This window comes from Coregonus lavaretus, assembly GCF_964263955.1.
Source record: "Coregonus lavaretus genome assembly, chromosome: 1".
NCBI lineage: Eukaryota > Metazoa > Chordata > Actinopteri > Salmoniformes > Salmonidae > Coregonus > Coregonus lavaretus.
The window spans coordinates 69,579,497-69,602,568 of record NC_139988.1 but is presented as its reverse complement, the minus strand read 5'-3'; the positions used below and the strand labels follow the sequence as shown (position 1 = coordinate 69,602,568).

Genomic DNA, 23,072 nt, shown 5'->3' with positions numbered 1-23,072 from the left:
GACACTTGTATGTGTAAGCTTCACGAAAACCTGACCTTTGTCGCAGAGAAGCTCAAACAAATTAAGCTTATTGAATCGTCAGTGCTTGAAGATTTAGTTGAAAGTGTGTGTTGTAGTTCCTTGAATAAGCAGTGCATGTACGGTGAATGTGAACAATGCAAGAACCAAACAGTTCCAATGTCAAGCTTGTATGCTGCTGATGTTAGTGATCTCAAAAGATAAAACATATGACACGTGATGCTTTTCACTCAACCCTGTTACATGATTTTCAACCCTGTTGCGGTGCATTCATCCCTGTTACGAGATTATTTTTTTACATTTTTGTATTAAATACACAAAATATAACATCAATAGTGTTTTTATTGTGTGTATTAAATCAGGGTAAATAAGGCTATTTCAATTTTGTCAGGAATTAAGCAGCATTCTTGCACATTTCTTGCGAAAATGTGGAGTTAGATTAGAAATTTCTTCATCGTAAACTGGAAAGGATGGTGCTGGTCAGTTTTTCTTGATTTTCTCTTTAATTACAATATGCCATTACTTACAAGGGACATCTAAACTGTGAGATTATGCCAGAAGCTGATCTCAAGCTTATTGGAAAAATGAATAGTTGAATAACAAAATGACTGTGACGGGGTTGAATTAAATTGGGACTTGTTTGAGAAAATAATACAGAATAATAACTTAATACTCTACATTGAGATGGGAAAAGGTATTTTCTATCAAGTACACACATTACTTTGTCACATCAAATAAAAAAAAGCTTAAGATTTTAATGTTCATTGTTTCATCCTCCTCAATCACAAAAGGCACCGAATCTGTAGAATGACCCAGGAATCCACATACTTTTGGTCATGTAGTGTGTGTGTGTGTATATAAATATACACTACTGTTCAAAAATTTGGGGTCACTTAGAAATTGTTTTTTTTGTCCATTAAAATAACATCAAATTGATCAGAAATATAGTGTAGACATTGTTAATGTTGTAAATGGCTATTGTAGCTGGAAACAGCTGATTTTTAATGGAATATCTACATAGGCGTACAGAGGCCCATAATCAGCAACCATCAGTCCTGTGTTCCAATGGCACATTGGGTTTGCTAATCCAAGTTAATCATTTTAAAAGGCTAATTGATCATTAGAAAACCCTTTTGCTATTATGTTAGCACAGCTGAAAACTGTTGTGCTGATTAAAGAAGCAATAAAACTGGCCTTCTTGAGACTAGTTGAGTATCTGGAGCATCAGCAATTGTGGGTTCGATTACAGGCTCAAAATGGCCAGAAACAAATGACTTTCTTCTGAAACGCGTCAGTCTATTCTAGTTCTAAGATATGAAGGCTATTCCATATTCCGTGGGTTCGATTCCCACAGGGGGCCAGTATGAAAAAAATATAAAATAATAATGTATGCACTCACTAACTGTAAGTCGCTCTGGATAAGAGCGACTGCAAATGTAAAATCATCATACAATACAAACATATTGAATATAATAACATCTGAATGTAAGTCAAATTTGGATGAAAATGTCTGCTAATGCTAACTGACCATATTACATCAACATCATTATCACTTACGGTTAAGGTGTGCTGGTGACACTTGGCGTGGATGGGCCACTGGATGCCGTCGCCCTCTGGGCTCCCTGACCAGGTGAACACCTGTTTGAAGTTCTCCCAGCGCCGGCCCAGGTCATAGGGGAAGATAAACTCTTCCCCTGTTTGGTAGTACTGAATTCTGTCTTTGGCCTGAGGAGATGGGATGGGAAAGAGACGAGGCAGGAACGAGAGAAAGCATGAGAAATCGAAAAATGTAGTGAGTGAGTGAAGAATGACATAGTGAGAGAAAGAGAAATAAAAAAGTGAGAGAGAAAGAGATAAAAGCGGAAGGGGAGTGAGACAGAGCAAGATAGAAGAGTGAGGGAGAATGTAAGTAAGATAATGAGAGACACACACACAGAAAGAGAGAGGTAAAGAGTGCACATGGTTATTTCTGGCTCCAATGTTTGCCTAGAATCCTAGTGTCACATAGCTAAGTTCTTCTGTACTAAGCCTTTGACAGGCTGAGAGGCCACTAGAATAACATTGATGTCTATTAGATTAGCTGAGATCTACTGGATTAGCCTGCCCTTTGGACAACAGTGGCACGGCTGTTGACAAACACTAGCACCAGTGATCATGAAGTTTAGGGTACAAGGAAAGGGAGCCACAACACTACTGTTAACACTTTCAATAGTGTCTCAATGGTATCCATAGCGTCAAGTGGCTTCCTTTCCTTGTGTCCTTTCCTCCGTGATCAATGGTCTGGTATGGCCTAGCAGGTGAAAAAAACAAGTCTCGAAGAAAAAGGAGACGAGGACTATTGAGGTTGTAATTTTCAAACATGGTAAGGTTGTATAGTGGTTGTACAAAACCTAATCGAACTCCTTATTCCATGACAAACACTCACCTTTTCCTCGATCCAGGCCTCAATGGAGGTCTTGTTTCGAAGGATGACTTTCATCTTGGGTGGAGAGAAGAAAAAACGTTTGGTGGGAATTCTTTGAGTTACTACTGTGTAATACCTATCAAAAGTACTACCATCATCTCTTCTCTTAAAGACATTTTGTATACTTTTTAGCAAGTAGTTCTGAAAGTAGCGCTCACAAGCGGTTACCAAAAATTGCTACTATGTCACATATGTGCAGATATGTGCACTATGACATTGCTCTCTCTCCCTCTCTCTACTGTGTGTGCATCTTGCTAGCTGTCACTCAAATGGCGAGGGGTTGAAGCTCATTGGCTAGAACTCACATTTCCAGGGGGCTGGCCCATGTGTGGGGAAAATGTAGGGAAAATGGCAGTCGCTTTCAAACTAGGGATTTCGTGGCTAATTGAGGTAAGACAGTAAAGTAAAAAAAATACTTAGTAGTCGCCAAAGTTCCGGAGAATGTCTGTAATGAAATACACACTCAAGTATACAGTGTCATCTACTAGAGGTGAATCCACTAGACATTCATATGGCTCTACCCTGCACCTTGAAAATAGCTGAATATGGACTGTGGGCACACTATTACTATCAGTATTCTATTAGCCTCAATGTGCATGTTACCTGTATGAAGAACAACATGCCAACGGCTATGGTGGTGCCCAGTGCCAGCCCTAAGGCAAAGAGAGTGGCGGCGAAGGCGGGTACGCTGAACGGCATGATGGGTTGAAACCGTCTGACGGCGCTCATGTCGATCTTCACCGTGCTCCAGCCAAAGGATATCTATAATAACAATTAATAAGAACGCATTTACAGTGCACTCAGAAAGTATTCAGACCCCTTGACTTTATCCTCATTTTGTTAGGTTACACCCTTATTCTAAAATGGATTAAAATACAATGTTTTCCTCAATCTACACACATCACCCCATAATTACAAAGCAAAAACAGGTTTTTAGAATTTTTTGCAAATGTATTAAAAATAAGAAACTGAAATATCACATTTACATAACTATTCAGACCTTTTTCTCAGTACTTTGTTGAAGCACCTTTGGCAGTGATTTCAGTCTCGAGTCTTCTTGGGTATGACGCTAAAAGCTTGGCACACCTGTATTTGGGGAGTTTCTCCCATTCTCCCACATCTTCTCTGCAGATCCTCTCAAGCTCTGCCAGGTTGGATGGGGAGCATTGCTACACAGCTATTTTCAGGTCTCTCCAGAGATGTTCGATCGGGATCAAGTCCGGGCTCTGGCTGGGCAACTCAAGGACATTCAGAGACATGGCTGTCCTTCTGGAAGGTTCTCCCATCTCCACAGAGGAACTCTGGAGCTCTGTCAGAGTGACCATCGGGTTCTAGGTCACCTCCCTGACCAAGGACCTTCTCCCCAGAATGCTCAGTTTGGCCGGGCGGCGAGCTCTAGGAGTCTTGGTGGTTCCAAACTTCTTCCATTTAAGAATGATGGAGGCCACTGTGTTCTTGGGGACCTTCAAGACATTTTTTAGTACCCTTCCCCAGATCTGTGCCTCGTCACAATCCTGTCTCAGAGCTCTACAGATAATTCCTTCGACCTCATGGCTTGGTTTTTGCTCTGACATGCACTGTCAACTGTGGGACCTTATATAGACAGGTGTGTGCCTTTCCAAATCATGTCCAATCAATTGAATTTACCACAGGTGGACTCCAATCAAGTTGTAGAAACATCTCAAGGATGATCAATGGAAACAGGGTGCACCTGAGCTCAATTTCAAGTCTCATAGCAAAGGGTCTGAATACTTATGTAAATAAGGTATTTCTGTTTTTTTATTATTAATACATTTGCAAAGAATTCAAAAAAACTGTTTTCGCTTTGTGTGGAAAAAGTCAAGGGGTCTGAAAACTTTCTAAGACTCAAAGACTACTAGACGAAAATGCACTTTCAATTTAGAATCTCCATTGAGCATGCTTTTCAGTCCAGGAGTAGGCTTAATCTGGTACCCTTTTCACACTACTGAGTCAAGTCAAACTGAGCCAAGCTGTACTGTGCTGGCCTGGTTACGTATCCACCTTAGTTGCTGGAAGCATAAAAAGTACAGTAAATAACCAAACGAAACAGTACGGTTCGGGTTTGGCATGAGTGTGAGGGTATGGGTCTGGGAAACCAGCCTACAATGATGACTTGATAAGAGGTAAATTGCAAGTGTGTCACTGACTCCTCACCCTCTCGTAGAGCTGTGTGTACATGGTCATGATGAAGATGAAAGCGGCGTGCGAGCAGCCTAGAGGCGCCAACAGCAGGAAACTGGTGAAGTAGGCATGGTTCTGGTGGCCGCAGCAGTTGTTGATCCACGGGCAGTGGTGATCCATCTTCATCACACACCTGAGGATAAATTAATGAAATGATGTATCAATTTTAAAAAGCATATGAACTTGTCTCAGCCATGTGAATACAACAATACACACATTACAAGTAATTGAGGATTAAAAACACAATTAAGTCAGACTTATTTTCATTGTGGATCTCAAAGAAGAGGTGGAGGAGAGAATGAAGAGGAGAAAGGCGGAGGAAAAATAGAAAGGGGAGGAATATCAGCATTGTGAAACACAGGCTTGAATGATTGACATGCTGATGGCACTGGCAGGAAGAAATGTGACGTTACAGAGCAGACAATTTCCTTATTATGAATCACAGCATTAGTAGAAAGTATGAGTAGTAAAAACCAGTGTCCATTCTATGTGATTAATCTCTACCTGCAATCCCCTTTGTTTCACCCAGCTGAGCACACCCCAGATTTAAGTGTGTTAGTAGATCTAAGGATTAGAGATCTACTAAGAGATAAATAACTAATGAATGGGTGCATACCTTTCAGTAAATTGGCTTAAACTATACTGGGGTTTATTCATTAGTGCACACCGTAGCAAAATGTTTTGCAAGTTATTGGCCAAGTTCAGGTTAGTCCCTCCCTATTTCGGCCTGTTTGCTTCCAGGTGAATAAACCATTTTGCTTTACAGCACAACGTGCTTTTCAATCATTTTGAGCCCGAATTAAAGTGCCTTGCAAAGTATTCATCCACCTTGGCGTTTTTCCTATTTTGTTGTATTACAACCTATAATTTAAATGGATTTTTGTTTGGATTTCATGTAATGGACATACACAAAATAGTCCAAATTGGTGAAGTCAAATGAAAAAAATAACTTGTTTCAAAAAAATCTACAAAATAAATAACGGAAAAGTGGTGCGTGCATATGTATTCACCCCTTTTGCTATGAAGCCCCTAAATAAGATCTGGTGCAACCAATTACCTTCAGAAGTCACATAATTAGTTAAATAAAGTCCACCTGTGTGCAATCTAAGTGTCACATGATCTCAGTATATATACACCTGTTCTGAAAGGCCCCAGAGTCTGCAACACCACTAAGCAAGGGGCACCACCATGAAGACCAGAGCTCTCCAAACAGGTCAGGGACAAAGTTGTGGAGAAGTACAGAATCAGGGTTGGGTTATAAAAAAATATCTTCAACTTTGAACATCCCACGGAGCACCATTAAATCCATTATAAGAAAATGGAAAGAATATGGCACCACAACAGACCTGCCAAGAGAGGGCCACCCACCAAAACTCACAGACCAGGCAAGGAGGGCATTAATCAGAGACGCAACAAAGAGACCAAAGATAACCCTGAAGGAGCTGCAAAGCTCCACAGCGGAGATTGGAGTATCTGTCCATAGGACCACTTTAAGCCGTACACTCCACAGAGCTGGGCTTTACGGAAGAGTAGCCAGAAAAAAAGCCATTGCTTAAAGAAACAAATAAGCAAACATGTTTGGTGTTCACCAAAAGGCATGTGGGAGAGTCCCCAAACATATGGAAGAAGGCACTCTGGTCAGACTAGACTAAAATTGAGCTTTTTGGCCATCAAGGAAAATGTTATGTCTGGCGCAAACCCAACACATCTCATCACCCCGAGAACACCATCCCCACAGTGAAGCATGGTGGTGGCAGCATCATGCTGTGGGGATGTTTTTCAACAGCAGGGACTGGGAAACTGGTCAGAATTGAAGGAATGATAGATGGCGCTAAATACAGGGAAATTCTTGAAGGAAACCTGTTTGTCTTCCAGAGATTTGAGACTGGGACGGAGGTTCACCTTCCAGCAGGACAATGACCCTAAGCATACTGCTAAAGCAACACTTAAGTGGTTTAATGGGAAACATTTAAATGTCTTGGAATGGCCTAGTCAAAGCCCAGACCTCAATCCAATTGAGAATCTGTGGTATGACTTAAAGATTGCTGTACACCAGCGGAACCCATCCAACTTGAAGGAGCTGGAGCAGTTTTGCCTTGAATAGTTATGCACGCTCAAGTTCTGTTTTTTTGTCTTATTTCTTGTTTGTTTCACCCCAAAAAATATTTTGCATCTTCAAAGTGATAGCCATGTTGTGTAAATCAAATGATACAAACCCCCCCCAAAATCCATTTTAATTCCAGGTTGTAAGGCAACAAAATAGTATAATTCAAGTAAATCATTCATTGACGTCAATGGGAGACTTGCCTGAAAAAAAACAGTAAGCATACGCTATAATGAAGCACAACCAGAGCACATTTGTAGCAGTGACAAGCCGGAGTCAGGGTTGCCAAGTCTACCTGTTGCACTTGCGGCAGTGGTGGGATCTCGGGGCCTTGTAGCCTTGGCACATTCTGCAGAACTGAAGGTACTTGGTGTCTTGTTCCTTCTCCTGTTTAAGAGGAGAAAACACATGTCAAGGGCCTGATGCATTCAATTTCTACTCTTCAAGCATTCAAGGGTAGGGATTCTGGTCACCAACCCTGGTCTAAGGATAGGCATTTGAAATTATTTTACTTTTCGATTAATATGACATTTTTCGGATATCCGGATAGACAAAATATATTCACTACCGTTCAAAAGTTGGGGTCACTTAGAAATTCCCTTGTTTTTGACAGAAAATGAATTTTATGTCCATTCAAATAACATCAAATTGATCAGAAATTCAGTGTAGACATTGTTAATGTTGTTGGCTATTGTAGCTGGAAACTGCAGATTGTTTATGGAATATCTACATAGGCGTACAGAGGCCCATTATCAGCAACCATCAGTCCTGTGTTTCAATGGCACATCGTGTTTGCTAATCCAAGTTTATCATTTTAAAAGGCTAATTGATTTAATTAATTTAAAAGCCTAAGTGACCCCAAACCTTTGAACGGTAGTGTATATGTATTTTTTTATGCTATTGACTCTCGACCAATCAGAATGACGCCAATACACATGACAGCGGTAAACGGGACATGCTGCTTTTCTCTGGTAGTTTAGCTAACAGCAACAGCGAAAAATAAGTCTGATTTTCACCATGATAGAACTGTTTCTGTTCCAAAAAAGTTCTGGTAAGTGTTTTGCATTTATGTGTCGGGTATTGTGGAAACTCCGTTAGGTGAGCGCCTGTAATGCTATTTGAAGTGGGGAAAATAGCATACCGATGTCAAGGCAGCCTAGAGGGATAAATGCGCAGCAGTAGCTCAACGCATTCAAATGTCATGGTATATCCTTGTAGGTAAAAATGTCACAAGGATGATTTAATTTAGACAAAGCTTTTCATTGTTAAAATGTTCACTCCAAAAATGAACACTCACTCAAGTAATCGAATACTAACATCCCTTCGGATATCCGAATATTCGATTAACCGTGCCCGTCCCTACCTTGGTCCCACAGGATGTGCAGGCTTTTGTTCTAACCCAACACCAACACTCCGGATTCAACCAATCAAGGCCTAGTGTGGGCTGGAACAAACACTTGGCTGCACCCAATTGGCTCTCCAGGAGGACCAGGGTATAAGGCTAAGTGACCACTCTGCTCTACAACACAATTTCACACATTGTTGTGTAGCAGCAATATGATCAGTTTCCCTTGTCTCTGTATAATGGGTCAATAAAAATGCATTTCCCAGCTTAGCTCCTTACTGGTTTCCAGCCAAGGGGGATGTACCCAGGGCCCACGAACATGGCGTTGAAGTAGTTGTAGAGAATGAGCACGGACCAGTTGATGAGCATGATGAAGTTGAAGCTCCCTCCCGTGGTGTCCAATGGCCAGTACCAGATAATGGAGTCTAATATGGCCATGGAGGAGCACACGGCAATGACCGTCAGGGCTATCACTGGGCCCCAGTGACACAACCTCCGGACCTCATGGAGGTTCTCGAACGTCACGAGGGCTGTGAGAAAGTTCATAGTTTTTTTGGTTGTTTTTTTAGTGTTGTGTTTAGGTTTTAAAGGCGTTGGGGTTAGAGTGTTCGTCAAACACAGAGGAGGTTAGATGCACTGCTTCTCTCTACTATCTGGCACAGACAACGAAGATGACGGGCATCTTTTCTCTCGTCTTCTGAACACCCAGCAACCGGCCGGGTCGCAAGTTACAGAGGCAGTCCGTGTCCCAGAGTTCTTTGTGTTCCTGGCGATGAGCGGCATCCTTTGACAGCATGCGAGACTGCACTATCCCTGTGAGAGATGCAAGTTCTCCATCTGAGAGAAGGACATAAATATGACCACATTGTGAGTGACACTGATAAGAAATTGACTGTTTTACACTGTATACTTAAGTTTACAACAGTTGTTTGGCTGAACAACACAACCAAGTTAGCTAGTTCAAATGAGTAGCTAGCAAAGTTAATCTGTTTATGGTCTGCCAAATATAATAACCAACTACAAAGATACTTATTGTCAACAAGGGAGAGTTATTTACAATAAAGCAGCCTATGGCTTCGGTCAATTTAACCAAAATACCTGTGACCTGCCAAAAGCTCACACTGAACATGGCCTGATCCTTTTGCTTTTGACATGACTTTACTGACAATTAGGTAGCTAGCTAGTAAACTTAAAATGAGCAGACAAGACGATGCCCCCGATTAGCTAGCTAATGGTAATTAGCTAGCTAGCTGGCTAATTTGGTCAGGCAGTTAGCTAACGTCGTCAAAGTGCCTCCCTGCTCATAAATCAACAGAACTGGTTTGAATATGTCAGTGTCAAGGAAAGACAACAACATACTGTCAGTTTGACAAACAATAACCACACGGACAGGTGAAAATAACTGGATTATCAAAGCAAATTCAGGCAAAGCTAGCTAGCGAACATTACTAGCAAGCTAGCATTACTAGCTAACGTTAGTAACGTTGTCGTTGCCTGTCCTGATTGTTTGTTTCCGGTGCGAGCTAGCTAGCCTAGCATTAACGTTAGCCCATCGCCGATATTTCAGATTGTGTGAGATTGACATTAAATTTACAGCCCCAAATTGCAGGCATTTTTCAAAGACCGTGAATATATCATTTAATAGATAATTGTGATATTAATAACTACCAACAAAATGTTAATGAATTAAGTAAACTACCCACCTCGCTACTTCCTTGATTTAAGCAGTGTTCCAGTCTATCGCGAGATTACTGTGGGACCTGGCGTCAACGTTTTTTAAAAATGAATTTCAAAATAAACGTATTGTCGGAGGTACTTACTTTTTGAACAGAAACTTGTGAAATTGATACAAATGATTACTTTTTTGACACAACAAAAATAATAACAAGTCAATTACATTTGTTAAAATACCAATAATTGGACATAATACAATACAATTGGACATAATACTAGGCTAGCTAGCAGGTAAAACCATGTTACAGTATACATCAAATTGGGTAAAAGACAATTAATTAATTGGACAGTTGGGAATCCTATATGAGAACTATGTTTTACCTAACAAACTGTGATATGTAGAGGAGATTGTAAAACTAGCTCCAACCAAATCCCCCAGAAAGAGAGGGGTTATTGAAAGTGGTGTTGGGGGTAAAACATATTACATCATTAAATCAATGTAAACAGGCAATAGGTGCAGCATCAAAATGGGCAAGAAAATAATATAATTATTTAACCAGGGGTGGGTCCTTCACCAGGGTTGCAATCTCAGTCAGACCTGTGCTTTACAATATTTACATAAACTAATTGGCCACTATTCTAGAAAAATCCTCAGCCACTGATATTAGTCTACACAATTCAGTGGTTAAATGCCTTCTCTTTGCAGATTACTTGTGCCTGCTGTCACCCACAGCACATGGCCTAGAGCAGAGCCTGGACCTGCTAGAGCAGTACTGCCAGACCTGGGCCCTAGCAGTAAACCCCAAAAAGACCAAAATACTGATTTTCCAGAGAAGATCCAGATATCAGGGAATTAGACCAAAGTTCTCAACTGGTACAAAACATATAGGGGCGGTTTCACAGACTGAGTTTAATTTAAGTCAGGACTAGGCTAATTCTACTTAAATTAATCCAGATTTAAAAAATGACTTTCTAAAATGTTGCTTAACTTCAGATTAATTAGTTCTAGACTAGGGAGTCCCAGACTAAGGTAAAGTTAATCTTTGTGAATCCTAAATAGATTAACTATGTGCACTTGGTGCTGACCTGAGGATGCTTCAAAAACCAGGGATGGGACACTTATACATAAGCATTGTGTGGAATTGGAGCAAGTCACCTAAACCAAAAAATGGACAGAGGTAAAGGAAAACATTCAAAGAATTTCTGTGACTTTGAAAAAAACCTCTGAAAGCGAATTGTGTAAAACCACCCAATTATTGAGAACAAACAGCATGATTCATCAACAGAAAACCACAAAAATAATGCCTGGACTACCATTTGTAATCAATTCAACGCAAATGAAAAAGTAAACAAAAGGATGCTACAACAACTCCAGGTAAAATATTGTATTTATTGTGGGCCCACTTTTACAAATCAGAGTCACTTTGAAATGTTAGTTTTCTTACTGGCGGACCCCCAGTAAGACCAGAAACAGATGAACTGGGGGACTTGTTGACCGGGATCATTGATAGCCAGCAACCCCTGGATGGTATCCCCGATGATGACCATTTGGACAGTTCAGATGGGGGACCGTTCCAATCCTCATTTGGTAGGGCACATTCAGTCAACATGTGCCATCCCCAGACTGCAGGGAATATGCAATGTTGTCAGTCATCTCTTGCACTCCCATAATAAAAAATTATGTAATGAACTCAACTCTTGAATAAATAATGTTCTCTAATGAAGCAATGTAATAATGTTCTAAAGGCAAATGATCACCATAGCTTGGAGGGGATAAAACAGGGTGAAGGTCAGCCTGCTACATCTGCAGCAGCCAGGAGGGAAGATTGTGTCACTAACCCAGGCCGGAGGACAAAGACAGAGGCTGAGCATGCATGAGAAACTGGCCATGGAATTTCATGAGCGCAAACTAATGTATTTAAAAGAAGAGCATGAATTTAAATCCTTCCTGTTGAGTTGGCTATGAAGAAGGAGGAGAGAAACATGAAGCAGCAGCAGTACCAATGTTCTTCTCAAACCAGCACCAGTTCGGGGTCATGATATTTCCATTTGTGAATTAAAAACCTATTTGTTACCAATCCATGGCTATTGTTTGCTTCAATCACTTGAGCTATCTTTGTTGTGAGAAGTGCTGCATAGCAAAAGCATCTCTGCAGGCTAATCCATTTCTGTCATTGTCTGCCTCAACCATGGGAACATCTGCGTCATCCTCATCTTCAATGCGAAGATCTGGGCAGCCATGTTGTTTGAGGTAATTGTGAAGCACTGCTGTTGCAATTATGACAATGGAGCATCTTCTTGGTTGAAATGTGTTTCTGAGACACTGGAAACGACTCTTCCATACACCAAACATGCGCTCCACTACACCTCTGGTGTGGATATGAGCTTGGTTGTACCATTGTTGCTCAAGTCCTAATGCATGAAGATAAAGGGTGAACAAGAAGTTGGTCTGTGCATACCCATTGTCACCAAGTATGATTCCACTATGTTGTCCTCCATCAAGCTGAGCACACAAAGAGGAGTTTTGGAAAATCCTTGAGTCATGAGTTGCACCTTTCCAACGTGCAACAATGCTGGAGAACTGCAAATTGGGAGTGCACATACTTTGTACATTTATTGAGAACTCCTCAGCATCTGTTGTAGAGGAATACTTGATGGGAATATGACATCCATCTATACAGCCAATGACTCCAGGGAAGTTCTCATATTCATAGAACTCTATCTTGTAGTTGGCTTGGGCAGCAGCATCAGATTACTTGAAGTAATTGTCTTTCAGTTCACATATAGCATTGAAGACTTTGTGGATTATTCTGTATTACATTTTTGTTAGTCCAGTTTAAAAGTGCAATTTAGTCTAGGATTAGACTTAATCTGTGTCCGCGAAACCGCCCTATAGAGTACTGTACACATTACAATTACTTAGGTTTAAAAATAAGCTCAACTGGACACCTAAATTAGATAGTGAAAGAACTGAGAGATAAAGCACGCAGGGCATTCTATGCCATAAAAAAAAACAATTTCAAATTGAAATACCTATTAAAATGTGGCTAAAACTAATTGAATGTGTCATTAAATCAATTGCACTTTATGGCAGCGAGGTGTGGGGTCCAGCACAAGATTTCACCCAATGGCACAAACACACAAAAAAAGACTCTAACCACTCAAGCCATAGACTATTCTCTTTGCTCCCGCACGGCAAGCGGTACCGGTACATCAAGTCTGACACCAACAGGCTCCTGAACAACCTCTATCCCCATGCCATAAGACTGCTAAATAGCTAACAAAATGGCTACACAGACTATCTGAGTTAACCGTTATATTTCATTCTAATTTTTTCTTATTGTCTTTATGCACACTCACAGGGCCCTACACACTTACGCACACTGACACTCCAACACATACAAACACTCACTCATTTGCTCACACACACATAATATGCACATACTGTACAGTACATTTATACTGACTCTACACACACGCACACCCACTCACAGTCATCACATACGCTGCTGCTACTCTGTTTATCATATATCCTGATGTCTAGTCACCTTACCCCTATACATATCTACCTCTATCGATCCAGTATCCCTGCACATTGTAAATAGGGTACTGGAACTGACCCTGTATATCAGAGGAGGCTGGTGGGAGGAGCTATAGGAGGACAGGCTCATTGTAATGGCTAGAATGAAATCAATGGAATGGTACCAAACACATCAAACATATGGAAACAACTTGTTTGACTCCGTTCCATTTATTCCAATTCTGCCATTACAATGAGCCCGTCCTCCTATAGCTCAACCCACCAGCCTCCTCTGCTGTATATAGTATTCTTACTTACTTTATGGTGTTATTATTTCTTATTTTTATATCTTGTATGTTTTTGTTCTACATTGCTATTGATTACTGCATTGTTGAGATTAGAGCTGGCAAGAAAGGCATTTCACTGTACTTGTGCATGTGACATTAAAACTTGAAACTTGAAACCCCATGTAAACCCTGCATGCAGAGTTCTGTAAGATTCTCCTATATGTCCAGAGGAAATCTACAAACAATGCATGCAGGGCAGAATTAGGCCAATATCCACTAATAACAGAAACTCAAAAAATAGCAATTACGTTTTGGAAACAATGAAATATAGTAACCCCCTGACATATCATTACCAAGCCCTTCAATGACAAGAGCTGAGCAAAGAAGAGTCTCCTCTTCCAGCTGGTCCTGGGGCTGAGTTCACAAACCTGTTGTACTAACACACTGAAGCCTCAGGACCAGAACATCCAATCAATTAGAATAAAACAAATTACAACACAGTCAAAACAAAACTATATCATCTATTGGGTAAGAAACACAAGCACAAAGCAAAATACAGCGTTATCTGGCCTTAAATCGACAGTACATCATGAAACAACTTTGGAAAAACATTTGACAAAGTGCAGACTCAATGAACACAGCCCCTAGCCATAGAAAAGGGCAGACACAGAAAAAGCTGGCTGCCAAAAGAAGAAAGGCTGTGTGATCACTGCATTATGAAAGAAACAGAGACAGAGCTGCACTTCCCAATAAAATGCACAAAATACACAACAATTTAAGAACATTACTTCCACAAATTTGAAATGATAATTAAATGTTTCAAAAACCTCTTTGATTAAGAAAAGCTACCAATCCTACTAGTAGAGGACATAGACAGTGGTAGGTTGGCAGCACACTACATCACATCCTGCCACAAGATGAAAGACAGGTAGTGACAATAAGTTTCATAAGATGTCGAAGAATGTGTATTTTCTATAGCTATTATCATTTTATCTAGTCCATTATGTATCAATACATCTTACCAATAAAGCCAATTGAAACTGAATTGAAGTCAGAGAGAGAGAGAGATAGAGAGAGGATGGATGGATGGATGCGTGAGATCTACAGAAATTACCTGCTAAAGGCCACTGTAAGAGGAAGTAACAGCTAGGAACAAAAGTGAACGGATGAGAACAAACACAAACAGAGATAAAGGTACACAAAATCACATCACCAATCTAATTGTTAGACAGTGCAAACAAGTTTATTTCTATCTTATCTCATGTACAGAATCGATTTACAGTTTACAAACAACTGACAGTTTTTTTTTCTTACACAGAATAATATACAACGTGTTGTGTCCTCTGCCACTCCCATAGGTCTTTTTAATGTACAGCTGCTCTTTATACACAAGAATGACAATAATGTGTTTTTGTGCAATCAGGGTATTGGATGGAAATCAGGTGACCCCAACATCTATTGAATTCACAACCACAAGTAAGATTTGCAGGACATTATTCAGACTTTTATTTTGTAATATTGTGATATCGCAAAACGTTTTTTACAAATACATTGGGAAAAACTTGAATGAGGTCTACATTTTGAATGCATCTATTTTGTAATTATGCTCAATTCGAGGTGTGGGGTCAAAATAAACAAATCCACAATTACACTAAAATCAAGATGCTGTCATATCTGGCCTAGTAGTAGGTACGGAGATTCTGAACATTTATTTTGCCTCTTGTAACCAACCAAACACCATATCACATTGTCTTACTGCATTGGAAAAGGTTATGGACAGCTTGTATGAAAAAATAACATAATTTGGCAAGAATAGACCTGGGAATCCATTAGAATAGGGCTACACAATTTTTCATCCAGAGTCAGTGTAGCCATACTATACATTTAAGTCAACATTATTCAGAACAACTTTGAAAATAGCAAAAACAAGACATTCGTAAAAGTCTACTGTCAATATAAACGGAACAAATTCCTCCCCATTTATAACAGAGAGAAAAAATGTACTGCAACAAAATAATGTTGTTTTACAGAGCATTGTCGCAAGATTGTGTATTTCAATTTTTTATAACTTTTTGTCTATTTTTACAATCTCTCTCAATCGTATTACATCCATTTATAAATCTACTGCACCAACTCTTTGTGACTGTATTGTACTGTAGCTATGCATTTCTTCATTTACATCTGTAAGAAATATGATTCACAGTTGTTAAGTGTCATAGGCAATTGTGATGCAAGCTACAGTGAGAGCATATTGGCCAGTATGTTGTACTTGTAAACATTTAAGACCGGAAGTGAATTTGTAAGAGTAGAGCGAAATTCAGTGTATCTCCATCTAAAATGTGTGTACATTTGGCAACAGAATTTGATATACATCATGTGTGCCAGCAACATTCTGGATATTATCAAAAAACGTTCCATTAAAAACACTCTATTCTACATTTTACATGCACATACATTACTTATACACACACAATCTTATATAGTTCTCTGAATTTGTCACTTATCAAACTTGTACAATAAATAGCAATCACTTAGTCTACACGTTTGGTGAGAAAGGATAGATACAAGAAACTATGAACACAAGGACATATTGAACACAAAATGAGTCATTGATCAATTTTGGCAGGCATGCTCTCCCCCGAGGAAGATATGTGTGTTCTTAACTAAATACAGTGTGCTTCCATTTTTGTGTCTGTCCATTTGACAAGACCAGCTTAGGTGATGTAATCCTTCTTGGACTGCATTTTGAAAAGGCCCTCCATGCCAGTCACTTAACCCTATGTAAAAGGCACTTACAGGAGAAAAGTGGAACAGATTTGCATGGCCTTTTTTGGTGCCTTCTACTTATTTCATACATGCAACCTTCAACCAAAGGGTCTCTCAAAGCTAAATATTATTTACAGCAAGCAAATAACCAAATGGCACAGGAGAAAAGCAGAAATGTCTAGAATTTTGGCATAGTTTATCACTACTACTACACAAATTAATGAAGACCCTGGATGTAAAGGAAAGGTTGTGCATCATGACTGACATTTCAAATTGTTATCATCATCTTTGATAGCTATATACACTACAATACACCAGCGGCACCCCGCCCTACAGGCGGTAAATCAATAGATCTGATTAATTTAATCTTTGTGGACTGCAACCATCACAGAATTGTTTACTCAATAACCCCACCTGCAAAGCACAAATTCATGCTGCTAATAAGCTATTTGCAACTTCCCGTTTATTTAAAATGTTATGGTTATTTAGCTCACTGCCAATTGGTCACGGAAAATGACACTGTGTGCAATATTATATGTGACTCCCCACCAGAGACCCGGGTTCAATCCCTGAGTTGACCCTTCCAACTTTTCCCCTCTTTACCTTTGTATCCCCTTGTAATTAAATCTGTCTAAATAAAAACTTGAAAATATACAGTACCAGTCAAAAGTTTAGACACACCTACTTTATTTTTACTATTTTCTACATTGTAGAATAATAGTGAAGACATCAAAACTATGGAATGACACATATGGAATCACGTAGTAACCAAAATAGTGTTAAACAAATCAAAATATATGTTTTATTTTAGATTCTTCAAATTAGCCACCCTTTGCCTTGGGCTCCTGAGTGGCGCAGCGGTCTAAGGCACTGCATCTCAGTGCTTGAGGCGTCACTACAGACCTCCTGGTTCGATTACAGGCTGTATCACAACCGGCCGTGATTGGGATTGGCCCAGCGTCGTCCGGGTTTGGCCGGTGTAGGCTGTCATTGTAAATAAGAATTTGTTCTTAACTGACTTGCCTAGTTAAATAAAAAATGACAGCTTTGCCCACTTTTGTCATTCTCTCAACCAGCTTCACCTGGAATGCTTTTCCAACAGTCTTGAAGGAGTTCCCACATATGCTGAGCACTTGTTGGCTGCTTTTCCTTCACTCTGCAGTCCAACTCATCCCAAACCATCTCAATTGGGTTGAGGTTGGGTGATTGTGGAGGCCAGGTCATCTGATGCAGCACTCCATCACTCTCCTTTTTGGTCAAATAGCCCTTACACAGCCTGGAGGTGTGTTTTGGGTCATTGTCCTGTTGAAAAACAAATGATAGTCCCACTAAGTGCAAACCAGATGGGATGGCGTATCGCTGCAGAATGCTGTAGTAGCCATGCTGGTTAAGTATGCCTTGAATTCTAAATAAATCACCAACAGTGTCACCAGCAAAGCACCCTCACACCATCACACCACCTCCTCCATGCGGAGATCATCCGTTCACCTACTCTGCGTCTCACAAAGACACAGCGGTTGGAACCAAAAATCTCAAATTTGGACTCATTATACCAAAGGACAGATTTCCACCGGTCTAATGTCCATTGCTCGTGTTTCTTGGCCCAAGCAAGTCTCTTCTTATTATTGGTGCCCTTTAGTAGTGGTTTCTTTGCAGCAATTCGACCATGAAGGCCTGATTCACGCAGTCTCCTCTGAACAGTTGATGTTGAGGTGTGTCTGTTACTTGAACTCTGTGAAGCATTTATTTGGGCTGCAATTTCTGAGGCTGGTAACTCTAATGAACTTATCCTCTGCAGCAGATGTACAGTTGAAGTCGGAAGTTTACATACACTTAGGTTGGAGTCATTAAAACTAGTTTTTCAACCACTCCACACATTTCTTGTTAACAAACTATAGTTTTGGCAAGTCGGTTAGGACATCTACTTTGTGCATGACACAAGTAATTTTTCCAACAATTGTTTACAGACATATTATTTCACTTATAATTCACTGTATCACAATTCCAGTGGGTCAGAAGTTTACATACACTAAGTTGACTGTGCCTTTAAACAGCTTGGAAAATTCCAGAAAATGATGTCATGGCTTTAGAAGCTTCTGATAGGCTAATTGACATCATTTGAGTCAATTAGAGGTGTACCTGTGGATGTATTTCAAGGCCTACCTTCAAACTCAGTGCCTCTTTGCTTGACATCATGGGAAAATCTAAAGAAATCAGCCATTGTAGACCTCCACAAGTCTGGTTCATCCTTGGGAGCAATTTCCAAACGCCTGAAGGTACCACGTTCATCTGTATAAACAATAGTACGCAAGTATAAACCCCATGGGACCACGCAGCCAGCATACCGCTCAGGAAGGAGATGCGTTCTGTCTCCTAGAGATGAACGTACTTTGGTGCGAAAAGTGCAAATCAATCCCAGAACAACAGCAAAGTACCTTGTGAAGATGCTGGAGGAAACGGGTACAAAAGTATCTAGAGTAAAACGAGTCCTATATCGACATAACCTGAAAGGCCGCTCAGCAAGGAAGAAGCCACTGCTCCAAAACCGCCATAAAAAAGCCAGTGTACGGTTTGCAACTACACCTGGGGACAAAGATCGTAGTTTTTGGAGAAATGACCTCTGGTCTGATGAAACAAAAATATAAATGTTTGGCCATAATGACCATCGTTGTGTTTGGAGGAAAAAGGGGGGGCTTGCAAGCCGAAGAACACCATCCCAACCGTGAAGCACGGGGGTGGCAGCATCATGCTGTGGGGGTGCTTTGCTGCAGGAGGGACTGGTGCACTTCACAAAATAGATGGCATCATGAGGAAGGAAAATCATGTGGATATACTGAAGCAACATCTCAAGACATCAGTCAGGAAGTTAAAGCTTGTTCGCAAATGGGTCTTCCAAATGGACAATGACCCCAAGCATACTTCAAAAGTTGTGGCAAAATGGCTTGAGGACAACAAAGTCAAGGTATTGGAGTGGCCATCACAAAGCCCTGACCTCAATCCTATAGATAATGTGTGGGCAGAACTGAAAAGGCGTGTGCGAGCAAGGAGGCCTACAAACCTGACTCATTTACACCAGCTCTGTCAGGAGGAATGGGCCAAAATTCACCCAACTTATTGTGGGAAGCTTGTGGAAGGCTACCCGAAACGTTTGACCCAAGTTAAACAATTTAAAGGCAATGCTACCAAATACTAATTGAGTGTATGTAAACTTCTGACCCACTGGGAATGTGATGAAAGAAATAAAAGCTTAAATAAATAATTATCTCTACTATTATTCTGACATTTCACATTCTTAAAATAAAGTGGTGATCCTAACTGACCTAAAACAGGGAATTTCTACTCTGATTAAATGTCAGGAATTGTGAAAAACTATGTTTAAATGTATTTGGCTAAGGTGTATGTAAACTTCCAACTCCCACTGTAACTCTGGGTCTTCCTTTCCTCTGCCGGTCCTCATGAGAACCATTTTCATTATAGCGCTTGGTGGTTTTTGCGACTGCACTTGAAGTTTTCCGGATTGACTGTATACCAACCCTCCCTTGTCACAACACAACTGATTGGCTCAAACGCATTAAGAAGGAAAGAAATTCCACAAATTAACTTTTAACAAGGCACACCTGTTAACTGAAATGCATTCTAGGTGACTACCTCATGAAGCTGGTTGAGAGAATGCCAAGAGTCTGCAAAGCTGTCATCAAGGCAAAGGGTGTCTACTATGAAGAATCTCAAATATAAAATATATTTTGATTTGTTTACATTTACATTTAAGTCATTTAGCAGACGCTCTTATCCAGAGCGACTTACAGTTAGTGCATACATTTTATTTTATTTATTTTTGTATACATTTTCTTTTTTTCCCCAAAAAAAACATCATACTGGCCCCCGTGGGAATCGAACCCACAACCCTGGCGTTTGGTTACTACATGACTCCATATGTGTTATTTCATAGTTTTGATGTCTTCCCTATTATTCTACAATGTAGAAAATAGTAAAAATAAAGAAAAACCCTGGAATGAGTAGGTATGTTCAAACTTTTGACTGGTACTGTATGTGAAAGTGGAATTCCCCTCTCCTATTCTTTTTTTTTGGGGGGGGGGGGTGGCGTGTAAATAATTAGGCTACTCATTTTGAATCCACAGGTGCCATAAAAGTCTCTATGCGACCAGGTACAATACAATGATTTGGTTGCAAATGTTACTGGCAAATATAATTACTATTGTGATGCATAATTGCCATGGTAGCATTAATGCATAATTTCCAAGGTAATTTGGAATGTTCAGTCAATGAGCATTATAATATAATAAATGTTATTTTAAGCACTTTTCACGACACCCAAAGTCACTTTACACAAACACGAGAATCAGCAGGATAAAAAAGCATTAAAATCACATGATAAAATAATTAAGTATATAAAAGTACACTAACCATGGAGAACACTAAACATGATGACGGATTAACCAGGGAAGTGAACTAGACGGAGGATAAAAGTTAAGGCAACAGATAATCCAGGTAAGCCTGTGTGTATTTAGTGTGGACTTGAATATGTGTATGGATTGTGAGGTTCTGACATGGAGAGGGAGGGAGTTCCAGCCTTGGGGAGCTGTACAGCTAAAACCCCAGTCTCCCATGGAGCGGAGCCTGGTGCGAGAGATGGTGAGGAGGCCAGTGTCAGAGGAGCGCTTTGAACAGGTGGGAGTGTAGGGGTGCAGGAGGTCAGTAAGGTATGTGGGCACAAGTCCATTGAGTGCTTTGTAGGTGAGCATGAGCAATTTGAAGATGATCCTGTATTGAACTGGGAGCCAGTGGAATTTGATGAGGGTGGGGGTGATGTGGTCCCAAGGTCTGGTGTGTGTGAGTACTCATGCAGCTGAATTTTGAAGTCTGCCCAGTGTTTTGTCGGGGAGTCCCTATAGAATGGCGTTGCAGTAGGCCAGGCATGATAAAACAAAGGTGTGGATGAGGGTTGTGGGGTCAGTGAGAGAGGGTCTGAGTCATGAGGTGTTTTTGAGGTGGAAGAAGGCTGACTTGGTGATGTTAAGGATGTGGGGTTCAAATGTAACACCATGTTTCCTGACTGTGAAGTTGGAGTGGATGGTGCAGCCATTGATTGTCATGTTGAATTGACCCAGTTTCTTGATGACGGAGTTGGGGCCCATCAGCATGATCTCTGTTTTGTCGTCGTTTTGTTTTTAAAAGTTATTGCTCATCCAAGTTTTCAGACAGTCAACAACAGAGGGGGGTGGCATAGTGGAGTTGGGTTTTGTGTGGATGTAGATTTGTGTGTCATCTGCATAACAATGAAATCGGAGTCCAAATTGACGGAGGATCTGACCAAGGGGTAGCATGTAAATACTAAACAGTAATGGACCTAACACTGAGACTTGTGGGACACCTTGTGATACAGGGGCTGGGGCAGACCTGCAGTTGCCAAGGGAGACAAACTGTTGTCTATCAGATAGATAGGAGTGGAACCAGGCAAGGGGTGCTGCAGAAACTACAAGAATGCGGTCAGTTAAAATCTGATGACAGACAGTGTCAAATGCTGCAAACAGGTCCAGGAGGATGAGGATGGAGATGTTCCCACCATCAGCAGCACAGATGAGGTCATTCACTACCTTTACCAAGGCAGTTTTAGTGCTATGCATAGCCCAGAAGCCCGACTGGAGGGGTTTGAAAAGTTAATGAGAGGCCATGTTTTGTTGGATTTGTGATGCTACCACCCACTCAAGCAGTTTGGTGAGGAATGGTAGGTTTGAGATAGGCCTGTAGATGGTGAGGATCTCAGCGTCCAGGCCCTTTTTCTTCAGTATGGGAGTTTTAGCCGCTGTTTTCAAAGGAGTAGGAACAATGCTAGATGCAAGGGATGCATTTACAATCTTGACAACCAGGGGCATACCTTAACTAAGACAGTGGGCATGGGGTCAAGGGAGCAGGTTGTAGTTTTGGATTTAGACAAGAGTTCAGTAATGGTGGTTTCATTGACAAGGGAGGACATTAAGTCTGTTCACAGGTGGTGAGTCAGGTAGTCCTGGGGGTAGGTGGGGGCAGATGAAGGGTGAGACTGTTGCAGCTGTTGGTAGACAGCCTCCATTTTGTTTTGAAAGGACAGAAAACTGTCACAGAGGTCGGTGGTGAATGCAGTTATTCTACAGTTTCGAAATTCGCCTACAAATGCTTACATCATTTGCTTTGAGACAGCATGATCTCCCGTAGCAACCGTGGCATTCCAAACACAAAAACAGAAAAAAAGGGGGGGGGGGAAACAGTGGAATATAAAGTGGCCAGTGGCAAGTAACAGGACGACATGCTTATTTTGAGCCTAAAATGAAGAAAATATGTGTAAAATTGTAGGACGAGATCCCCCCTCAGATAAGTGGCTTACAGTATTATACTAAATCATTACAACATAAAGAATTGCAAATACATTTCCCTGAAGGAGTAATGCATATTTCACATTAAAAGTACATAATTGTACGAACGACCTATCAAATGGAGATCAACAGATATTTACACTAACTATCAATCCATAAAAATCCTCCAAATAGAAAACCATAAAGAAAGAAACCACATAACCTCCACACATGTATGCTTTGGGATAATATGTGCTAATGTTTTAACAGAGATACAGTATCTCCTTCTTATAGTCCTGGAAGCAGGGTGACCAAAGTGACAGGATTACAACCACTAAAAGT

At 40.6% G+C, this 23,072-nt stretch overlaps 1 protein-coding gene and 1 pseudogene across 3 annotated transcripts in view; both read right to left on the bottom strand.

Moving 5' to 3' along the window:
* The window catches only part of zdhhc6 (zDHHC palmitoyltransferase 6), a 29,657-nt gene extending 19,743 nt beyond the window's left edge, over positions 1-9,914 (bottom strand). For both annotated transcript variants that reach the window (XM_084163325.1, XM_084163326.1), the window contains exons 1-7: positions 9,837-9,914; positions 8,413-8,970; positions 7,084-7,175; positions 4,658-4,817; positions 3,086-3,244; positions 2,444-2,497; positions 1,576-1,743 (exon numbers count right to left, since the gene is read on the bottom strand). In XM_084163325.1, coding sequence (XP_084019451.1) covers positions 1,576-1,743; positions 2,444-2,497; positions 3,086-3,244; positions 4,658-4,817; positions 7,084-7,175; positions 8,413-8,679 — 900 coding nt within the window. In that variant the 5' untranslated portion in view covers positions 8,680-8,970; positions 9,837-9,914. The remainder of the gene's footprint in view (positions 1-1,575; positions 1,744-2,443; positions 2,498-3,085; positions 3,245-4,657; positions 4,818-7,083; positions 7,176-8,412; positions 8,971-9,836) is intronic.
* Positions 9,915-11,917: 2,003 nt separating this feature from the next.
* Positions 11,918-22,471, bottom strand: LOC311133870 (putative nuclease HARBI1; annotated as a pseudogene). Its single transcript has 3 exons — positions 22,389-22,471; positions 22,105-22,230; positions 11,918-12,617 (listed from the first exon to the last, which is right to left on the bottom strand). The product of its transcript is annotated as a putative nuclease HARBI1 (transcript).
* Between the last annotated feature and the right edge of the window lie 601 nt (positions 22,472-23,072).